This window comes from Plasmodium relictum (assembly GCF_900005765.1).
Source record: "Plasmodium relictum strain SGS1 genome assembly, chromosome: 10".
In the NCBI taxonomy this organism is placed as follows: Eukaryota; Apicomplexa; class Aconoidasida; order Haemosporida; family Plasmodiidae; genus Plasmodium; species Plasmodium relictum.
The window spans coordinates 382,383-400,711 of NC_041688.1; the positions used below are offsets into that span (position 1 = coordinate 382,383).

The window sequence follows — 18,329 nt, forward strand, 5'->3', positions numbered from 1 at the left end:
ACATTAATACATTTATGAAAAAAATATTAGGTGTAAATATATATAAAATAAAAACTCACTATATAAAACATTCATAAGTTTTTGTAGAAAACCTCAAGTATGTGTATGGATAGCACTAGTAAATTAATCTATCCGAGAAATTAAGAATTAATTTCATTAAATAAATTAGCTACTACATTATATTTTTTTTTAGAATTAAAAAGAAAGTTCTAAAATTTTTTCATTAAAAAAATTTCTAAAAAATAATTAGTAGTGTAGGTATTAATAACTAATGTTATTTAGTAATTTCATATTTATAATTTAGTACTTTAATTTCTAATAAAAAGAATCATTTATGTGTGGCAATAATTCTTCTTAGCATTTCTATTGTAGTCTTTATTAATTATATTTTCTTTTTATTTATCACTTTTTTTTTTTTTATTATTTTCTTTTTTTTTTTATTATTTCCTTTTTTTTTTTATTTATCATATTTTCTTATAATTCTCCATTTCTCCTAATGATAAATTGTACTTCTTCAATAAAAATAAAAAAAAAGAAAAAAGAAAATGAATTAGACTATACAATAATAGAAGCCCTAAATAAATATAAAAATAGAAGTTGCTTAAATAAAAACAGCATAAATAGAAACTACAATGATTTAGATACAAAAGTAGATATACAGGAATTTGAAAAAATAGAGAAAAATATAGTACATGAAAACTTAAGTAGAATTAAAGATATAGAAGAAAATAATTTTACATTTAACAATGAAAAAGAAAAAAAAAAATATTTAAATTTTAATTTACACATTCCAAAAGATTCGTTGAAAGATAATATTAAAATTAAGTTACAACATTTTATAAATGAATACATATATTGTGGAAAAGAAAAAAAGATTAATGAAATTTTAAATTCAAAAAATAAGAAACAATTACTAAAAAAATATGTATACGAATTAAAAAAAAATAATTTTGAAATTTTAGAAAATTTATACTTCTTTTTTAGTATTGATAATAATTACAATGATTATGCATTAAATAAAATATTTCATAGCTTGCTCTTAGTTTTTGATAAAAATGAAGAAAAAAACATTTTGATTGCTTTATATTTCTTTTTAATTTTATTAAATGATAAAAATATTAACAAATACTTTACTTATATAATTGATTGTCTACATAATATTTTAAATGCTGATCAGTCTATTCTACAAATTGATGAAATAGATGAAAATCTTCGTTTATTTGATCATAAACCTATGATTCTAAAAAACTATTTTGTAAATGAAAATGGAAGATATTTTATATTTTTATATTTTTATTTCCTTATATTTATTATCTCTAAATATCAAGTAAGAATATGCATGTATACTAATAAGTAGCTATTAAAATAAGATATATATATATATATATATATTTTTTTTTTTTATTAAATAGACATTACAATGTGAAATATTATTACTTCAATATTATTTATTTTATCATTTTATTTTTTTAGTTCATGAATTACTGTGATAAAATAATTCGTATTTGTTTGATTGGATTGTTTGATAGTTGTAATTCCATTAATTTGATAATGATGAATTTAATTGAAGAATTATTAGAAACTTTTGATGATGCTTTTATAAGATATTACTATATAATTAGTACTTGCTTATTAAAATGCTTATGTAATAAATATAGTAAAATAAAAATAAAATGTTTAGATATATTAATTAAGTTAATTAAGAATAATAAGAATTCAAAAAATTATAAAATTATAGAAATGCTTATTGGCTATAAAGATCCTAACATTGTTCCGATAAAAAGTTTTTATGATAGTAATTACGTGAATATAAATTATTTATGTATTCTATTTAATGATAAAAATGTAAAAGTTAGATTTCACTTTTATTCTTTTTTATTTATAATATTATATGAATTTGTTGATTCCAATGATTTTATAGCTTTTTTATTGCCATATTTATTTTCTGGATGTTTTGACAATTACAAAATATTTAGATTATTATGTTTCTTATTTCTTCAACTATTGTCAAAAAAAAAACAATCAGATTTAAATAATGATATAAAAGAAGAAATTATTTATGAACTCTATCCTGAATGGTCATATAAAACTTCTTTTACTTTGCCTTTGCCTCTAACAAAGTATTATTTTACTTATTATAATAACAATTTTTTAGTTAAAGAAAATATGTATAAAATAGATATTGTTTTTGAAAATAAGAAAAAAGGAAATGAAAATATAGAAATAAATGAAAATAAAGAAAAAATCATTGAAAATGAGATAAATAAAGAAGACGATAAGAATGAAGACAAAAAAGAAAAATGCAGTTTTAAGGAAATATATTATGATAGTCATAAAAAAGATGAAGAGTATAGTAATAAATATTATGAAGATTTGCTACATAATTTGATAATTAGCAACGATAGCATTTCTAGAATATTAAGAGAAAATAAAATAAAACAAATTGATATAACATATAATGAATGCAATAAAGAATGTAAAAAATTGTCCTCTACACTTTTAAATATCTACTTTAAGAATTTATATAAAAAAAAAGATGAAACCACTATATATGAAAATTTTGAGTCTAGTAAAATAATTTTGTTAATATTTTATTTTATAGAAGAAAACATAACTGAACATATTCCTCCATTTATTTCATATCTAATTCATTCATTTGAAAAAAAAATAGATGAAGAACTGTTGTGTATTTATATAAATTGTTTATACTTAATAGGTTCATATGTCAACCCTTCTAATTATTATTTCTTTCTTGAAAATTATTTGAAAAATAAAAAAGAAAAAAATATTACATTAACTTGTTTATTTATGGCAAATACTATATTTACAGGAACTATAGAAACATATAAAGATATTAAACAAAAAAAATCAATTGAAAATAAAATACATGATAACTTTATTTACATTATAAAAAAAATTATTAGTCTATTTTTTTTTATTTTAAATGATGAAGAATATTTAGAAAAATATATTCTCATATTACAAGTATAAAGAAAAATACAAAATTTTTTTTTCTTCTTAATTTAGTGATAATTATTTTTTATTTTTTTTTTTTTTTCTAGATAATTTATACTATAATTAGCAATGAATGCGTATATCTAAGGCTAGATGAAATTAATATAATCTATTTAATAATACTGTTATTTATTATTTTTAAGAAAACAAATAATATCAGAGAGATAATGACAAAACAGAAAGATACGATATGTATAGACAAAAATTGTTATATTTCACTGGACATTTTTGATGTTCATTTTTACATAAACAGGTAAATTTTAAATAATATTCTTCAATTTTTATTTAATTTAAAAAAAAAATAGTTTTTATAAACAAATAATTATTTTATTATGAAAAAAGAAAAATTTTTATAATAGATTAAATACAATAATATTAGATAAAAATAAAATAAAACGAAGAAATGTAAAATAAGACAGTATAAATATTTTATAGCATATTACCTAGTAAAATATTATAAATTTTATTTTTTTTATTATTTTTTTTCTTTAATCAAGAATAAAGAAATTGAAATATTTCGAAAGTCTGGGTTTTAATAAGGAAAAAATAAATATTAAGATAAGTTCAAACATAATATATGAAATATTTAAGCTTTCTGATGATAATATCAACCATCAAAAATTAATCTTAGAACTGTTATCAGATGAACTTTTGTATAACACAAAATTTGTTTATTTCTTAATTCAATATATAATTAAAAGGCAAACTTTTTTTTATGATAAAAATTTTTGTCTTTTTTTATCTAATGTTATTGTTAAAATCTTAAATCTAAATCAGAGAAAAAAAAATCTAATGAAAATAATAATATATAATGAAAGCCTAGATTTATATGATATATATCAAGAAACAAAAAAGAAAAATAAAAATAAAATAAAACAAGTATTTTTAGAATATGTATCTATTATTTTTTTATTATTTATATTTAAAAATATAAACATTTATGAAAATTTTAGTAATACTATTGAATCTTGTAAAATATTACTTCATATATTGATTCAAATAAAAAATCCATATTCCTTTTTATTTTTTATTAAACATACCAAGTAAAAATATAAAAAAAAAAATAAAATAACATGTATATCACATAAATATAAGTGCATTTTTACTTAATTATTATAAATATTTTTAGTTATAATAATTCTTTATATGTATTTGTAATACCTATTATTTACATTTTACTTTTATTTTATTTTTTTTTAAAGTCTTGTTAATAAATTATATGACATAATTGAGTGCAGAGAGATAAAAAGTATTTATTTTTATAAATATATAAATAATGATATACATTTAAATTACGAAAAATATATCAATAATGATGGGGATTTTAGGTATTTAGATAATATAAATATAAAGCACAAAATAAATATTAAAAATATTATAAATGACGAAATAAATACTATATTTTATTTATTAAGTTGCTGTATTTATATAATATACTATAAATCACTATGCTGCTTATCTATATTGCTAAAGCAAAACAAAGAAAACAAGGAAGAACTAAAAATAAATGAAATTTTTACTAAGTTTTTTGAAAATGCAGAAAAAAGACTTTTAAATGTATTAAAAATTAATGAAAAGAATAATTACTATTTTTCAAATTCATATAAATTAACAATTAAGGATATATTAAAGAATAAAGATTTCTCAGAATTGTTTTTGATTAGAAACAAAATATTAAATTCCACTGATTATAATAATCTCATTTTAAATATTCACATTTATTTTAGATATTCAAATAATTTTTTACAAAGCGTCAATATATTTCTTTTAAATCCAATTATACTTAATTATTTTTATGAGGTAAACAAAGAAAAATACTTGATATATTCCAGCCGTGATGCCTCTATAAAAAATGATTCAGAATCATATGAAAATAATAAGGAAAGTAAAGATGAAGATGAGAAAGAAAATAATAATTTAGAAGAAAAGATAGAGTCTTTTTTTAATACAGATAAGTTTGATGATGATATATGTACTAAATATGATCATACCCATTTATTAAGCTACTTTAAAAATCATGACATGGTTTTATTTATACTAAAACATGACATATATCATATTCCATTTCGATTATTGGAAAAAGATACAATTGTTATTTTATTATACTGTTGCTTATTATTTTTTATTGATAATTTTTTCATCTTTGAAATACAAGAAATTGACAATTGCACTCTATCAAAATTAAATATAGGAATATCTGATAGTTTTTTTTTAAATAGAGGGAAATATAATGCAGATCAATTAACTGCACTATTTAATTTTCTTATTTTGGTTAATAAAAAAAAAAAAATATGTATATAGATAGATAGATAGATAGATAGATAGATGTAAATAACATATATATTATCAGGATATGAACAAATAACATATTTATTCAAATATTTAGTAACGTATCATTTAAAAAATTTTTTTTTTTGTAGCTATATTTAGAAAATGAAGACATTTTAAGAAGTTCTTTAATAAAGAAGCAAAATTATAATAACTTAAAACTAATTAATGATTTTGATAATAATATATTTTTAAAAATTTTTAATAACCTTATCATTAATTTTGGTAAAAGATATAATGTTTTCATTTATTTCGTATTTCCAAATACATTTCTAAATAATTTTTCTATCTTCTTTTATGCTTAGAAAATAAAAATATGAATAAAGAATCCTTCTCTGAATGTTTAAATTTTTTTCTATATATTTTAAGTATTAATTATAAAGGTATATTTCTTATTAAAATACAGTTTTCAGTGTTATGTAAAAAATAGGAACTTTTCTTTTCTTTTTGCAAATAACATAAACAAAATTAAATAAACATCTATTAAATTATATAAGCACTTTTTTTTTTTTTTATACTCTATCATCTTTTCTAATATTTTTTTTTAGGTGCCTTATTGGATTTAAAAGATGTATATACTAGAACAAAACATGTTAAGAGAATGGAAATTTGCAATCATATAATTAATACTTTTTTATAAAAGATACCACTTTTATTAATGAATTAAAAATTTTAGACAAAAAAAGAAGAGAAAATTTTTTCGTTTTGTTTTTATATTGCTGACATTTTATTTGTGAATATATATATATTTTTTCGTATGAAAATTGAGTTAATATAAGTATTATACAAAAGTAAAATACGATAAAATAAAAAAAAAAATTATGTAAAATTGAAATACTGTATAATTTTTACATATTTGGATTTAATTTTAAAAATACTGAAAATATATTTCATTTTATTTTTTTTAAAGAAAAGACCTCATTTTACCGTTTACTTAATTTTATTTTTTCATAATCTTAGCTCCAACTTCCTTTTTATCATTTTCCATAGTTATTACTTTTATATATATTGATTAATTTTTTTTCTTTTTTCATATATATATATATATAGGATAATAAAATAATACTAAATAACTATTTAATTCATATATAGCTAACTCTTTTTATATATCTTTTTTAATAAAAATTAATTTTTTATAAATATGGATTAACATATGATTTTTCGGCATAAATCTTTAAGGTATTATAAAAACTTAGTGAATCATTAAATATATATATACATTGTGTGATTACTAAAAATGAAAAAAATTTATTTTTCTAAAGATTGACGATGTATTAAAAAAAAAAAAGTTCTAGGTAAATGTAACATAAAAAAACAATAATAATAAATATTGAATTAGTTTATTTTATATTTTTTACAATTATTTAATGTAAAACTTTTATTTATAATTTATTGTTATTATTTTTTTTTTTTAAATAAATGAAATTATTAAAAATTAATAGGAAATTTTCAAAAAAAAAAAAAAAAATGATTTAATTATGTACAAAACTAGCTACTAAGCAATAATTTTTTTTTTAAATAATAATAATAAAAAAAATAAAAATAGAAATAAAAAAGTGATTAAAAATACTTTAATTTAAAATGCCAAAGTTAGTACCTGTTTATAATCAAGAAAAATCATTGAAAGAACAAGATGATAAAGAGTTAATTAAGCATAGGAATTGGGATTTTGCACATTCATTAGTAAAATTAAAAAGCATTGATGACAATAATGAAGATGTTTATAATAAACCTTACTTAAAGTATAATAAAATTATATTATTTTTATTGAAATGGATATGCTTTTCTTTTTTCTTTTTTTTTCTTACATATATATTTTCTATTATATAAATAAAATTATATCATATTTTATGGTTAATTTTACATTATTTCATTTGTTTTCTTAAATTATTTTTTTTTTTTAGGAAAAGCAAAAACCTAATCAAAAATGAAAAAGGATTATGGGTTACAAAAAAGAGGAAATCAATTGAGGATGAAATTGAAGATAGAAAAAAAAGAAAAAAAGGAGAGTCAGTAAAGAGTAAAAATAAACATAAAGATTATAATAAAAGTAATAAATCAAATAGTTCTGCTTCTTCAAACGATTCAAGCAGTTACTATAAAAAAAAGAGAGAAAATTCTCCGAGCTTGACATTAAGTAGTTCTAGCAAAAGCTCTACTTCTTCAAGTTTAAGTTTAAATTCTAATTATACCGATTCAAGCTCAAGTAATCAATCAAGTAAAAGTAAAGAAAGAATTTTAAAAAATAAAAGGAAAATAAAAAAGAAAAATGCAAAAAGTTCTAAAGATACAGATAAAATATTTAAAGATAGTGAAGGGAAAAATAAAAAAAAAAGAGATAAATATAATAAAATCATTAAAAATAGTTCTAATGCATATATAAATAATACGAATGATAATTCAGATAGGTCCGAGGAAAATATTAATAATAATTTAGAAGATAGAATAAAAAAAAGTAAAAGCTGTTTGGATATCAATGATGAAATAAATGAAAATAACAAGCATGCTAATAAAATAAATGAAAGCTATATAAATATGCAGAATAAGGATTTAAAAAAACAAAAATATATTGGAAATGATAAAGATGAAAACATATATAGAATTTCAGAGGAAAAAAAGAATAAAAAAAAGTCTGATAATAAACAAATAATTGAAGATAAAATAAGTAAAACTAATAAAATTAAAATAGATGATGACAAAAAATTTAAAGATATAAGTGATTATGAAAAAGAGCACATACTTAATGAAGAAAATGAAAATTTTAAAAGGGATACAAATATTATAAGAAAGGATGACAAAATAACAAAGAAAGAAGATGGAGAAGAAAAAAGAAAAAAAATAGAAGGGAAAGAAAAAATAAAACAAGACGAAAAAAAAAAAGAAAAAAAAAGGGATGAACAAAAAGTAAAAGAAACAATAGAAAAAGAATATGAATATGAAGATGAAGAAGAAGAAGAAGAAGAAGACGAAGAAGACGAAGAAGAAAGAAGAAAAAAGGGACATAATAAAAATAAGGAGAAAAAAAAATATGATAGAGGAGAAAGTAAATACAAACATAGAAATAAATATAATGCATACAATAAAAAGGACAGTAGCAAAGAAAAAGAAATGAAATATAAGCATAAAAGTGATAGAAGAGATAATCACAAAAAGGATAGAAGAGATAAATATAAAGGAGATAGAAGAGATAAAAATAAAGAGAAAGGAAAAGATAAATCAGATATTTTTTACAACAATAGGGGTTTAGAATATGAAGATAAGGATAACTATAGTGACTATTCTAGTTCAAAAGATAGAAACAATAAAAGGATGAAATATAAAGATACTAAACATTTGGAGAATAAAGAAAAATTTTATAGTTATGATAAAAGAAGAACACATGAAAGAAAAACAGAATTAAAAGATGATTGCCATTATGAAACTGTAGAGGAAATTAATGCTAATAATTCTTTAAATTATGATAATAATTTAGATAAAAATGATGATATTAATAATACAAAAATAATTGACGAAACTCAATTAAAACAAGTTGAAATGATAGATAGCGATGAAAATGAAGTAGAAAATTCATTAAATGCAGATGAAATAAATAAAAAGTTTCAGGAAAAATTAGAAGAAGAAAAAATGATGCAATCTTTAGGTTTGCCTCTTGGATTTGTTTAAATTATATGATTTAAAAAAAAAAAAAAATGCCAATTTTATGGAATAAATAAAGTATAAATTTTTATTTTTAAAATTATTTACATTTAAAAATTTTATTATTTAACTTATTTATTTATTTATTTATATACTTATTTATTCATTTGCATATTTTTTTGAAAACTTAAAGGAAAATATGTCTATAAAAACAATGTGTTTTTAAAATTCTTTTATTTTGTTTTCAATGTCTGTAAACTATTTACAATTAAAAACTAATAAAACTTTTATAAATATATATTTAGATATTTTAACTCTTTATATATGTATATTTTTTCGATAAATAAAGCAAATAAAATTTTATCATGAATATATATGCAAAAAGGCAAAATGAAAATTTTCTTTTTTTATATGAAATTTCTTTTGCCTAAATCTTTATAAAGTTTATTTTTTACTTTATATATATTGTTATTATATATTTATTTTATATATATACTAACATATTATATGTTAAAAAAAATTGGTTTATATTATAAATATATAATAATGCAATTTATTTTATTTTATTTTAATTTTTACTAGTATCTATATTCATTGCTTTTATATGGTCCACTCTTATTAACTCCCAAAAATTCACATTGATTGTCATCTAATTCTGTTAATGACGCATTTAGTTTTTTCAAGTGATAAAGAGCAACTTTTTCATCAAGTTCTTTAGGTAATATATAAACCTTATTTTCATATTTAGAATTATTTCTATTTTCCCATAAATCTAACTGTGCGAAAACTTGATTACAAAAAGAAAATGACATAACAAATGCTGGATGCCCAGTTGCACAACCAAGATTTAAAAGTCTTCCTTTTGCTAAAACAATAATTTTATTTCCATTTGGTAAGGTAACTCTATCTACTTGAGGCTTTACATTCTCTATATGAACACCTTTGTAATTAAATAATTCATTAACTTGTATCTCATCATCAAAATGACCAATATTTCCTACTACGGCATTGTTTTTCATTTTCAGCAAATGCTCTAATTTAATAACATCAACATTACCTGTACATGTAATAAAAAAGTCTCCTTTATCTACAATTTCATCTAAGGTAACTACATTAAAACCTTCCATTACTGCTTGAATAGCACATATTGGATCAATTTCTGTAACATAAACTCTTGCACCTAATCCTTTCATAGAAGATGCACATCCTTTACCTACATCTCCATACCCACATATAACAACTATTTTTCCTGATATTAAAAAATCAGTAGAACGCATTAAACCATCCGGTAATGAATGCCTACAACCGTAAACATTATCATACTTTTGTTTAGTGACTGAATCATTAACATTAATAGCAGAAAAAAGCAGTTCATTATTTTTTTGCATTTTTTTTAATCTTAATACTCCAGTTGTCGTTTCTTCAGATACTCCAACAATTTTTTTGGAAATGTTAGTCCATTTTTTGGGATTTTTAAGAATAGATTTTTTTAACAAATTTAGAAAACATTTTTCTTCTTCGTTTTTTGCTGATTCTGGGTCAGGTAAAATCTTTTTTTCTTCATATAATTTTTCATATTCTGCACCTTTATGAACTAAAAGAGTTGCATCTCCTCCATCATCAACAATTAAATCTGGTCCTTCGTTATCTCCCCATGTTAAAGAGTTTTCTACACACCACCAGTATTCTTCAAGAGTTTCTCCTTTCCATGCAAAAACTGTTACATTTTCTAATGTGCTAACAGCAGCAGCTGCATAATCTACAGTCGAATAAATATTGCATGAGCACCATCTTATTTTGGCTCCTAATTTCTGTAGGGTTTCAATTAGCAATGCACATTCAACAGTCATGTGTAAACATCCACTTATTTTAGCACCTTGTAATGGTTTTTTTTTTTCATATTCTTCTCTTATTGACATTATTCCTGGCATTTCATTTTCAGATATTTGCATTTGCAATTTTCCAAAAGGAGCTAGGCTTATATCTTTTACTTTACTCTTATTTTCACACATTTTTTTAAAATGATATATAACAATATTATTATAATTTATAATTTATTCAACTTTATTTTTTTTATAGAATTAAAGTTTATTTTAAATATACTTTATAAAAGAAATAAAAAAAGAGAAAAAAAATTCAATTAGGTATAATAATATTATATATATATATATTAACTATAAATAAAAATAGTACCAAAAATAAACCTTATGATAAATATGAGATTCACAAGAACAAGAAAAAAAATATATATATATATATATATATGAATGTTAAAAAAAATTGATAAAAAAAAAAATTTCAATTAATACAAATTTATTCACATGCATATTTATTTCTTTTGATCTTTTAGTATTTTTTTTCCTTATTTTTTTCTTGCTTTTTTAGAGAATTTAATGTGTTAAATTATTTCCAGTGAATAAATAAAAAAAAAAAAAATAAAATAAAATAAAATAAAATAATAAATTAAGTAAATAAAAGAATTATAATTTTATTGAGCTTATGCTATAATATAGAATGCTTCTATGTTTAAAATATAAAATTTTTTGTTTCTCCAAAAAAAAGTACAAAGTTTCATAAAACTTTCAAAATTTTATAATTAAATTGTTCTTGATATGAAAGAATATATAAAGAAGTATATGAAGCGACTTAATAAATATTTTATAAAAAAATTGTTTTTAATTTTTCTTAAATACTATACACTTTTGCAATTCAGATTAACATATTTAAAAATGTATATTATGAATTTTTTTTCTTTTTAAGCTTTCTCATGAAAAATAACAAATTTATGGAATATCCATATAGAAGTCATTTTGGCATTCTGTTTTTTTTTTTTTCTTCTTTTTCTTATATTTCTTTGGTTCTTGTAGGCAATTTATTATTTTTTTTTTCAAATGCTTTGTTGTAAAGTATACCTAGAAAATACAAGAAAATAATAATATTCATTTAAATTAGGTAAAAATTTATGGTCATTATTTTAAAAAAAGCAATGGAAAAATTATAATTTACCATCTTTCTTTTGCTTAAATATCATATTTTCTATAATTATATCTCATTTTTTTTTTTCTCTCCTATGTTTATAAACTGAAAAACAAAAGTTATGATACAAAATTTAACATAATTTAATTTATATACCAAAAATTCAGTATGTTATAATGTGTTTAAAGGTTATATAAATTATTTTTTCCTTTTTTTTCCCTTTTTTTTTCACTTTTTGAAAAGTTAATGAATTCCAATAAAAAGTAAAAAAACAAAAATGATTAATTATTTAAAAAAATATGTAATAATAATTATAATTTTTCAAGTTTTTCTGAAAAAAAAAGAAGCCATAAAAATAAGGAGATTTCATGAGTATTTAAATTTTATTCAACCTACCTTTTTCACAAATACTTCGAAATATCAAATTAAAACAAATTTTAATACTTTAAAGAAAAAAGATAAATATAATTCTTCAAGAGAATATTATTTAGTGAAAAGGGAAAGGGAATCAAATGAAGGTGATAAAGAAAATGATTACGCAAATAAACCCTTGGAAGAAGAAAATAATAATAACGAAGTAATAAATAATAAAGATAGTCATTTTAAAAATAAAAGAAATAACGATGAAAAAAGTGAAGTTTTAGATAATAGAATCAATAATAATAATGAATGTATTGATAATGATAATAATATGTATTTGAATGGTGAAATATTAAAAGAAGAAGAAATAAACGAGCATATGAAGTTTCAGCAATGGAGTGATAGATTTCTTTTGTCAAATGAGAAAAATTTCTTTTATGATATTGGAAATAAGTGTATAAATACTAAATATTATGATAAAATAAATCAAATAAATGACAAATTTTATAAAAAAGAATGTGTTTTAAAAGATAGTTCAATAAAATTAACACCCTTTCAAAATAAAACAGAAAATGAAAATATATGCCTATCATTAACTAAAAATATAAAGCAAAAATTGAGTTATGATACATATGAAAAAAAAAATAGTAATAATGATAATATTAATAAAGTAGATAATAATTATCATAGTGACTGTACTAATACACATAACTATATAAATGATAAAAATGTTTTTGTTCAAAAAGAAGTAATTTTAAATGAAGAGGAAATACTGAAATTATCACATATTGATTATACAAAAAGAACTAACTTAATATTTCCATCCAGATCATTATATAGTGCAGTTTATATAGGTAAGGAAGCCTTTAATGATTTTATAGAGAAAGGATTATATTCTATTAAATTAAGTTTAAATAAATATTTAAATAGCTATTATGAATGTAACTTAAAATCTAATTTAGATGATAAAATTTTTTTAATGTTTATAATAAGATATATAAAAAGTTATATATTGAATATAATTTATAAAACATTTCAAATAAAATTATTAAATGAAGTAGAAATTGAAAATGATTCAAATATTTTACCAGATAAAAATAAACTAATAAATAATGAGACGTATTTAGAATTATCATCAGAATATGAAGCAATTATAAACATTCTAATTCATTTTTTTGATAAAATAAAAGAATTGTTTAAAATAAACGAAAAAGAATTAATCGATTATTTAGCAAAAAAAACTGAAACAATAACTTACTCTACTCCATATAATTTTAAAAGCAATAAAGAAGCTGAAAGACACATAAATAACATGTGGACTTTTTTTAATTTTAAAATATTTAACAATGAATTGCCAAGTTTCGATTCTATTAATTTTTATTGGATGAACAGCAAAGTGGAAAACCTATTAAAAATAAAGAATATGAAATCATATAAAATTGTTAATAAGGATTTTATTAATTTACCTAGCATTATGATTTTCTCAAATTTGAAAAATTCTCCAATATTATTAAATTACATGATATTAAAAATGATGTATGAATATAGAAATTTATTAAAAGATGATATATTACCATTTAAAGAAATAAAAAATTACCAAAAGTTAAAAAGATTTGATATGACAAAGCAAAAAATTATAAAATTTGTTCATGGAATATCTGGTTTATTAGAGAATATTGATTTTTACTTTTATACACCATATCTAGGTGATCTAAACTTATCTGGTAAGGAATCAGCAATTTTTTTTTCCTATTTAAAAAATGTTAGTGGTGATAACGGTAAACTCCTTTATAATTTGGAATACAATAATGAACTTTCTTTTTACAATAAAAATGAAAGAGAAAGTAGCATTAAAACTAAATATTTTGGTAAAGAATCTGATTATTCAAATGTTTTTAAGGAAGAAGTACAAGAAGAACAAAAGGAAGCAGAAAATATAAAACATAAAAATGATGAGATAAAATTAGAAGAGGAAGATGAAGAAATAGAAGAAGATGATTTAGTTTTTCTTCTTCTAAAATCTAATGTTACTAACGATATTGATAAAGCTATCCATATGGCTACTAATGTTTATAAAAAAAAAAATATAAATAGTATTTGGGGAAATTCATATGATATAAATTATGAAAATATAGAAGAAAGAACAAAAAAAATAAATGATTTATCGAAAAAAGAGAATAGTTTTCAATTACAGCGTTTTAGAATACCCTTAAATGAATTTTCTGCCTCACTTTTTTTATGTGATGCAAATAATTCAACAAAATACTTAACTCAAAATATAGAAAAATTAAAAGAATTAAATGAATTTGATTTAACATTTGTACACAATGCTTTAACATATTCATGCTTAAGATTCCTTCATGACAGTGGGAATGAAAATGAAGATGTGGAAGGTCTTTTGAAAAAATTCGAAAAAAATGAAAAAGTAGAAATAACTAATAATATAATGGCTTTGCAAATGATGGTTGTTATTGGAGAATTATTTAGAAACATAAGAAAGATGAGAAATAAGGAAAAATTTTCTTTTAAGAGAATTTTGCAAACAGATGTTATAGTTGATCTTTATAATAGTCATAGTATTTATGATGAACATATGAATATTAATAATATGGAATATATTATGAAAAATTTGAAAATTGATTATCCCTTAAAAAGTAATATACTGTTGAATGAAAAAAACAAAGAAGAAATTGCTTATTACTTTTTAAATTATTATACAAAATATTTATTTCGATTTGATTTGCCAAATAATATAGTCATTAAATTTACAAGCGATATATCTGGATTAAGTTTTTATGATTATAATTTTGATTACATATCCAATGATTCTGTCATATATATAAATAATGATATAAATAGTTCTTTGATATTATCACGAGTTTTGTTAGACGAATGTCTAAATATTTACGAAAAATACACTACTTATATTCATAAATATGGTGGAAATACTGATAATTCGACTATCCAGAAAGCTAAAAGCAACTTAAAAAAAGAGAGTGAAGAAGAAGAAAATAAAGAAAAAGATATGATAAAAAATGATAAAATTAATAATAGTAAATTAGATAATGAAAAATACACAAATAAAGAGGAAATTTGCGAAGATTTTGATAACAAAGACGATGATCCTGTTGATGCAGAAGATTATGTAGAAGAAGATATTAATGAAGAAAATGTTAGCTTAAGTAACGTTAAAGAAATAAAAACTAAGAAAAGTGATATTTATGAAAATTGTCAAGAAAAAATAGAAGAGAAGGAAAGTGAAGAAGTAATAGATGATGAACATGTAGATATATTTAACTACTTAAAAATTAATAGAATCGTGCAGTTTATTCGATTTATAATTGAATATAATAATTGGCCTATTTTTTTGGATGAAACTATAAATTTAGAAAATTACTTAAATTCTACAGAAATTAATTTATTTAAAAATATTAAACATTTTAATAACTTAAATAATTTCTACATAAATTTAAAAGATTTTAATATAAATAAAAACAGAATTATGCAAATAATTGAAAATTCTATAAAAAGAGAAGACTGCGAAAATATTTGGTTAGAAAAGAAAATTCCTATTAAGCATATTGCATCAGCCTTATTTACAAATAATTATGTAAATTTGTATAAAATACTTCAAAAAGGTATAAAAGTTTTAATTAATCTGAATTTAGATGAAGTAAATTTTATTATGAATAAATGTAAATATGCAGCTGAAATTGTGTATTATAAAAGATTGGAGGAAATCAAATCATCAAGTAACAATTTAATTTTTACCATGTATAATGAAAATTTGAGTTCTATAGAATATTATTTTGATAAATTAAAAGAAAAAATTATTTTAATTAAATTAGTTAAAAATGAAGATGTTTTCCAAATCCTTGCAAACTTAATAACTAGTTTTCTACCAAATTCTACGAAATATCCAAAGGAAGTTGATATAAAAGATAATGTAAAAAAAGAAGATATTAATAAATTTATATTTTTATGTGATAAAGAGAAAAAAAAATGTGGAATAGCGAATGAATTAAATAGAAAAAATGTTACTTATAATTTATTTAATTTTTTTAATAAAGAAATATTTGATAGTAAAATAAAAAATGTGGAAATAGAATTTGTCAAAGACGATAAAATATTGTCTAGTCACGCAAATTTTATTAATACATTTGAAAACTCAAAGATATTAATAAACGACAATGTTTTTTCAGTTAATATTCTGTCTAATGTACTGTTAAAAGAAATGGCAGAAATTTTTTATTTTTATAATGAAAGTAGTATAGAAAAAGAAAACAAATTGTATCTCAATAATAATTTTAAGAGTGCATATTTGCCTGTTATAAATAAATATTCTAAAAGTTTTCAGAATGTTGAAAACAAGGAGTTTTTTGATTTTGTAGCAAAAGATATACAGAGTAAAAAAAAAAAAAAAGAAAGTAATGATAATATAGATGAAAGTAAATTAAATGAAAATGAAATTATTGAATATGAAAATAAAAAGGAAGATAATGAAAATGCATTTCATAATAGTGAAAATAAAAATTTTCAAAGGGAATACTTTGCTGCAGAAAAGGATAAATACGACATTGAAAAATTAATTGACAAAATTGCAAATTATGATCATGATGAAATGTTTAAAGAAATATTAGAATTTAGAAAATATAAATATAATGATAGTACTGAAATTCAAAAATGTCTTGAAGAATATTTATTTACATATGATAAAATAAATATGATAAAATATTCTTCTTCAGAGGCAAGTAAAAATAATATGAGTGAACAAAATGAGAAAGAAAACAAAAATGCAGAAAAAGAATTGTGTTACGAACCACATGATATAAAATCAATTTATTTAAATTACATGTATAAATATATAGAATATATTATAAATAAAAAAGAGTTACCAATCAATTTTAATTACATAAATGACGAATGGATAAATTCATTAACAGAATTAGAAAATCAAAAAATTTTAGATTATTCTACTAAAAAATATACAGGACATTTATATGACTTACTAATTAATAGTAATGCTTGTTCATCTAAAAGAGCTTTGCATATTTTAGATTTAAGCTTAAGTAAAAATGGAAATGAAGATTTAACAGAAACTACTGTTTCAAGTAGTGATATAAATCATTCTATTAAAAATTTTGATGAATATATTTTATGGGTATCTAACAATAAAAGAAAAACTTTTGAAAAATTAAATGCAGATGATGTATTAAATTCTGATACACCTGATAATGTAAAAAAAGAAATAAAAGATGTCATTGAGGAATATAATGCTATAAATGAAACAAATGCAAATAAAGACCTAGATCCTAATAATGTAACTATTGACAACTTAAAAGATTTAGTTAAAAAACATAACATTTCAAAAGAAGAATTACAAGCAGCAATAAGCCAATTAGATATGCCGAGTGATTTTGATATCAATTCATTATTTTAAATTTTTTTTATATTCAGTTTGTTTTTATTTATATATCTTATGCATTTAACATTTTTTAATTCTATTTACAGTTTTTGTTACATTATATATTTTAACCTTTTATATTTATTTTACAATTATAAATTTAAGGCAATTTATTGCCTTATATATACTTTAATTTTTCAATATATATATAATTATTTTATTATGTATTGCTTTACCATTTAAAAAGGTTGTATGTTCATACATATATTTTTATCCAATTTGTTTTTCTACTTTTTTTTTATTTTTTTTCATGTTAAACATTATTTGATTTTTTTTTTTTTTTTTCTAAGATGAAATAAAAGATATTAAGATCTTATTATTGTTTATACATAAAATAACACATCAACATGTATATATATATATATTTTTTCATCAATATATATTTTTTTGTGTGTACAGCAAAATTTTACTTCTTTTTCATTTTTATACATACTATTTCTTATGCTGCTTTTTTATATATTTCATAAATTTATATAAAATTTACAGAACACTTGAAAATAAAATATTTTTTTTTTCATAATTTTTAATTATTTTAATATTAATTACATAT

General features: G+C 19.4%; 4 protein-coding genes across 4 annotated transcripts; 3 read left to right on the forward strand and 1 right to left on the reverse strand.

Moving 5' to 3' along the window:
• Nucleotides 1-496: 496 nt before the first annotated feature.
• PRELSG_1010700 (conserved Plasmodium protein, unknown function) lies at nucleotides 497-5,983 on the forward strand (the record flags this gene model as incomplete). The annotated part of the gene is made up of 8 exons (XM_028677026.1): nucleotides 497-1,327; nucleotides 1,474-2,985; nucleotides 3,063-3,268; nucleotides 3,513-4,058; nucleotides 4,218-5,286; nucleotides 5,436-5,568; nucleotides 5,649-5,726; nucleotides 5,892-5,983. The coding sequence occupies 8 exons, from the start codon at nucleotides 497-499 to the stop codon at nucleotides 5,981-5,983; spliced, it is 4,467 nt and encodes a 1,488-aa protein (XP_028533456.1).
• Nucleotides 5,984-6,924: 941 nt separating this feature from the next.
• On the forward strand, nucleotides 6,925-9,006 carry PRELSG_1010800 (conserved Plasmodium protein, unknown function; the record flags this gene model as incomplete). Its single annotated transcript, XM_028677027.1, has 2 exons — nucleotides 6,925-7,085; nucleotides 7,248-9,006. The coding sequence occupies 2 exons, from the start codon at nucleotides 6,925-6,927 to the stop codon at nucleotides 9,004-9,006; spliced, it is 1,920 nt and encodes a 639-aa protein (XP_028533457.1).
• A 551-nt stretch (nucleotides 9,007-9,557) lies between these two features.
• On the reverse strand, nucleotides 9,558-10,991 carry SAHH (S-adenosyl-L-homocysteine hydrolase, putative; the record flags this gene model as incomplete). The annotated part of the gene is made up of 1 exon (XM_028677028.1): nucleotides 9,558-10,991. One exon carries the CDS (start codon nucleotides 10,989-10,991, stop codon nucleotides 9,558-9,560), a length of 1,434 nt encoding a protein of 477 aa, XP_028533458.1.
• A 1,241-nt stretch (nucleotides 10,992-12,232) lies between these two features.
• Nucleotides 12,233-17,755, forward strand: PRELSG_1011000 (conserved Plasmodium protein, unknown function; the record flags this gene model as incomplete). The annotated part of the gene is made up of 1 exon (XM_028677029.1): nucleotides 12,233-17,755. One exon carries the CDS (start codon nucleotides 12,233-12,235, stop codon nucleotides 17,753-17,755), a length of 5,523 nt encoding a protein of 1,840 aa, XP_028533459.1.
• Nucleotides 17,756-18,329: the final 574 nt, after the last annotated feature.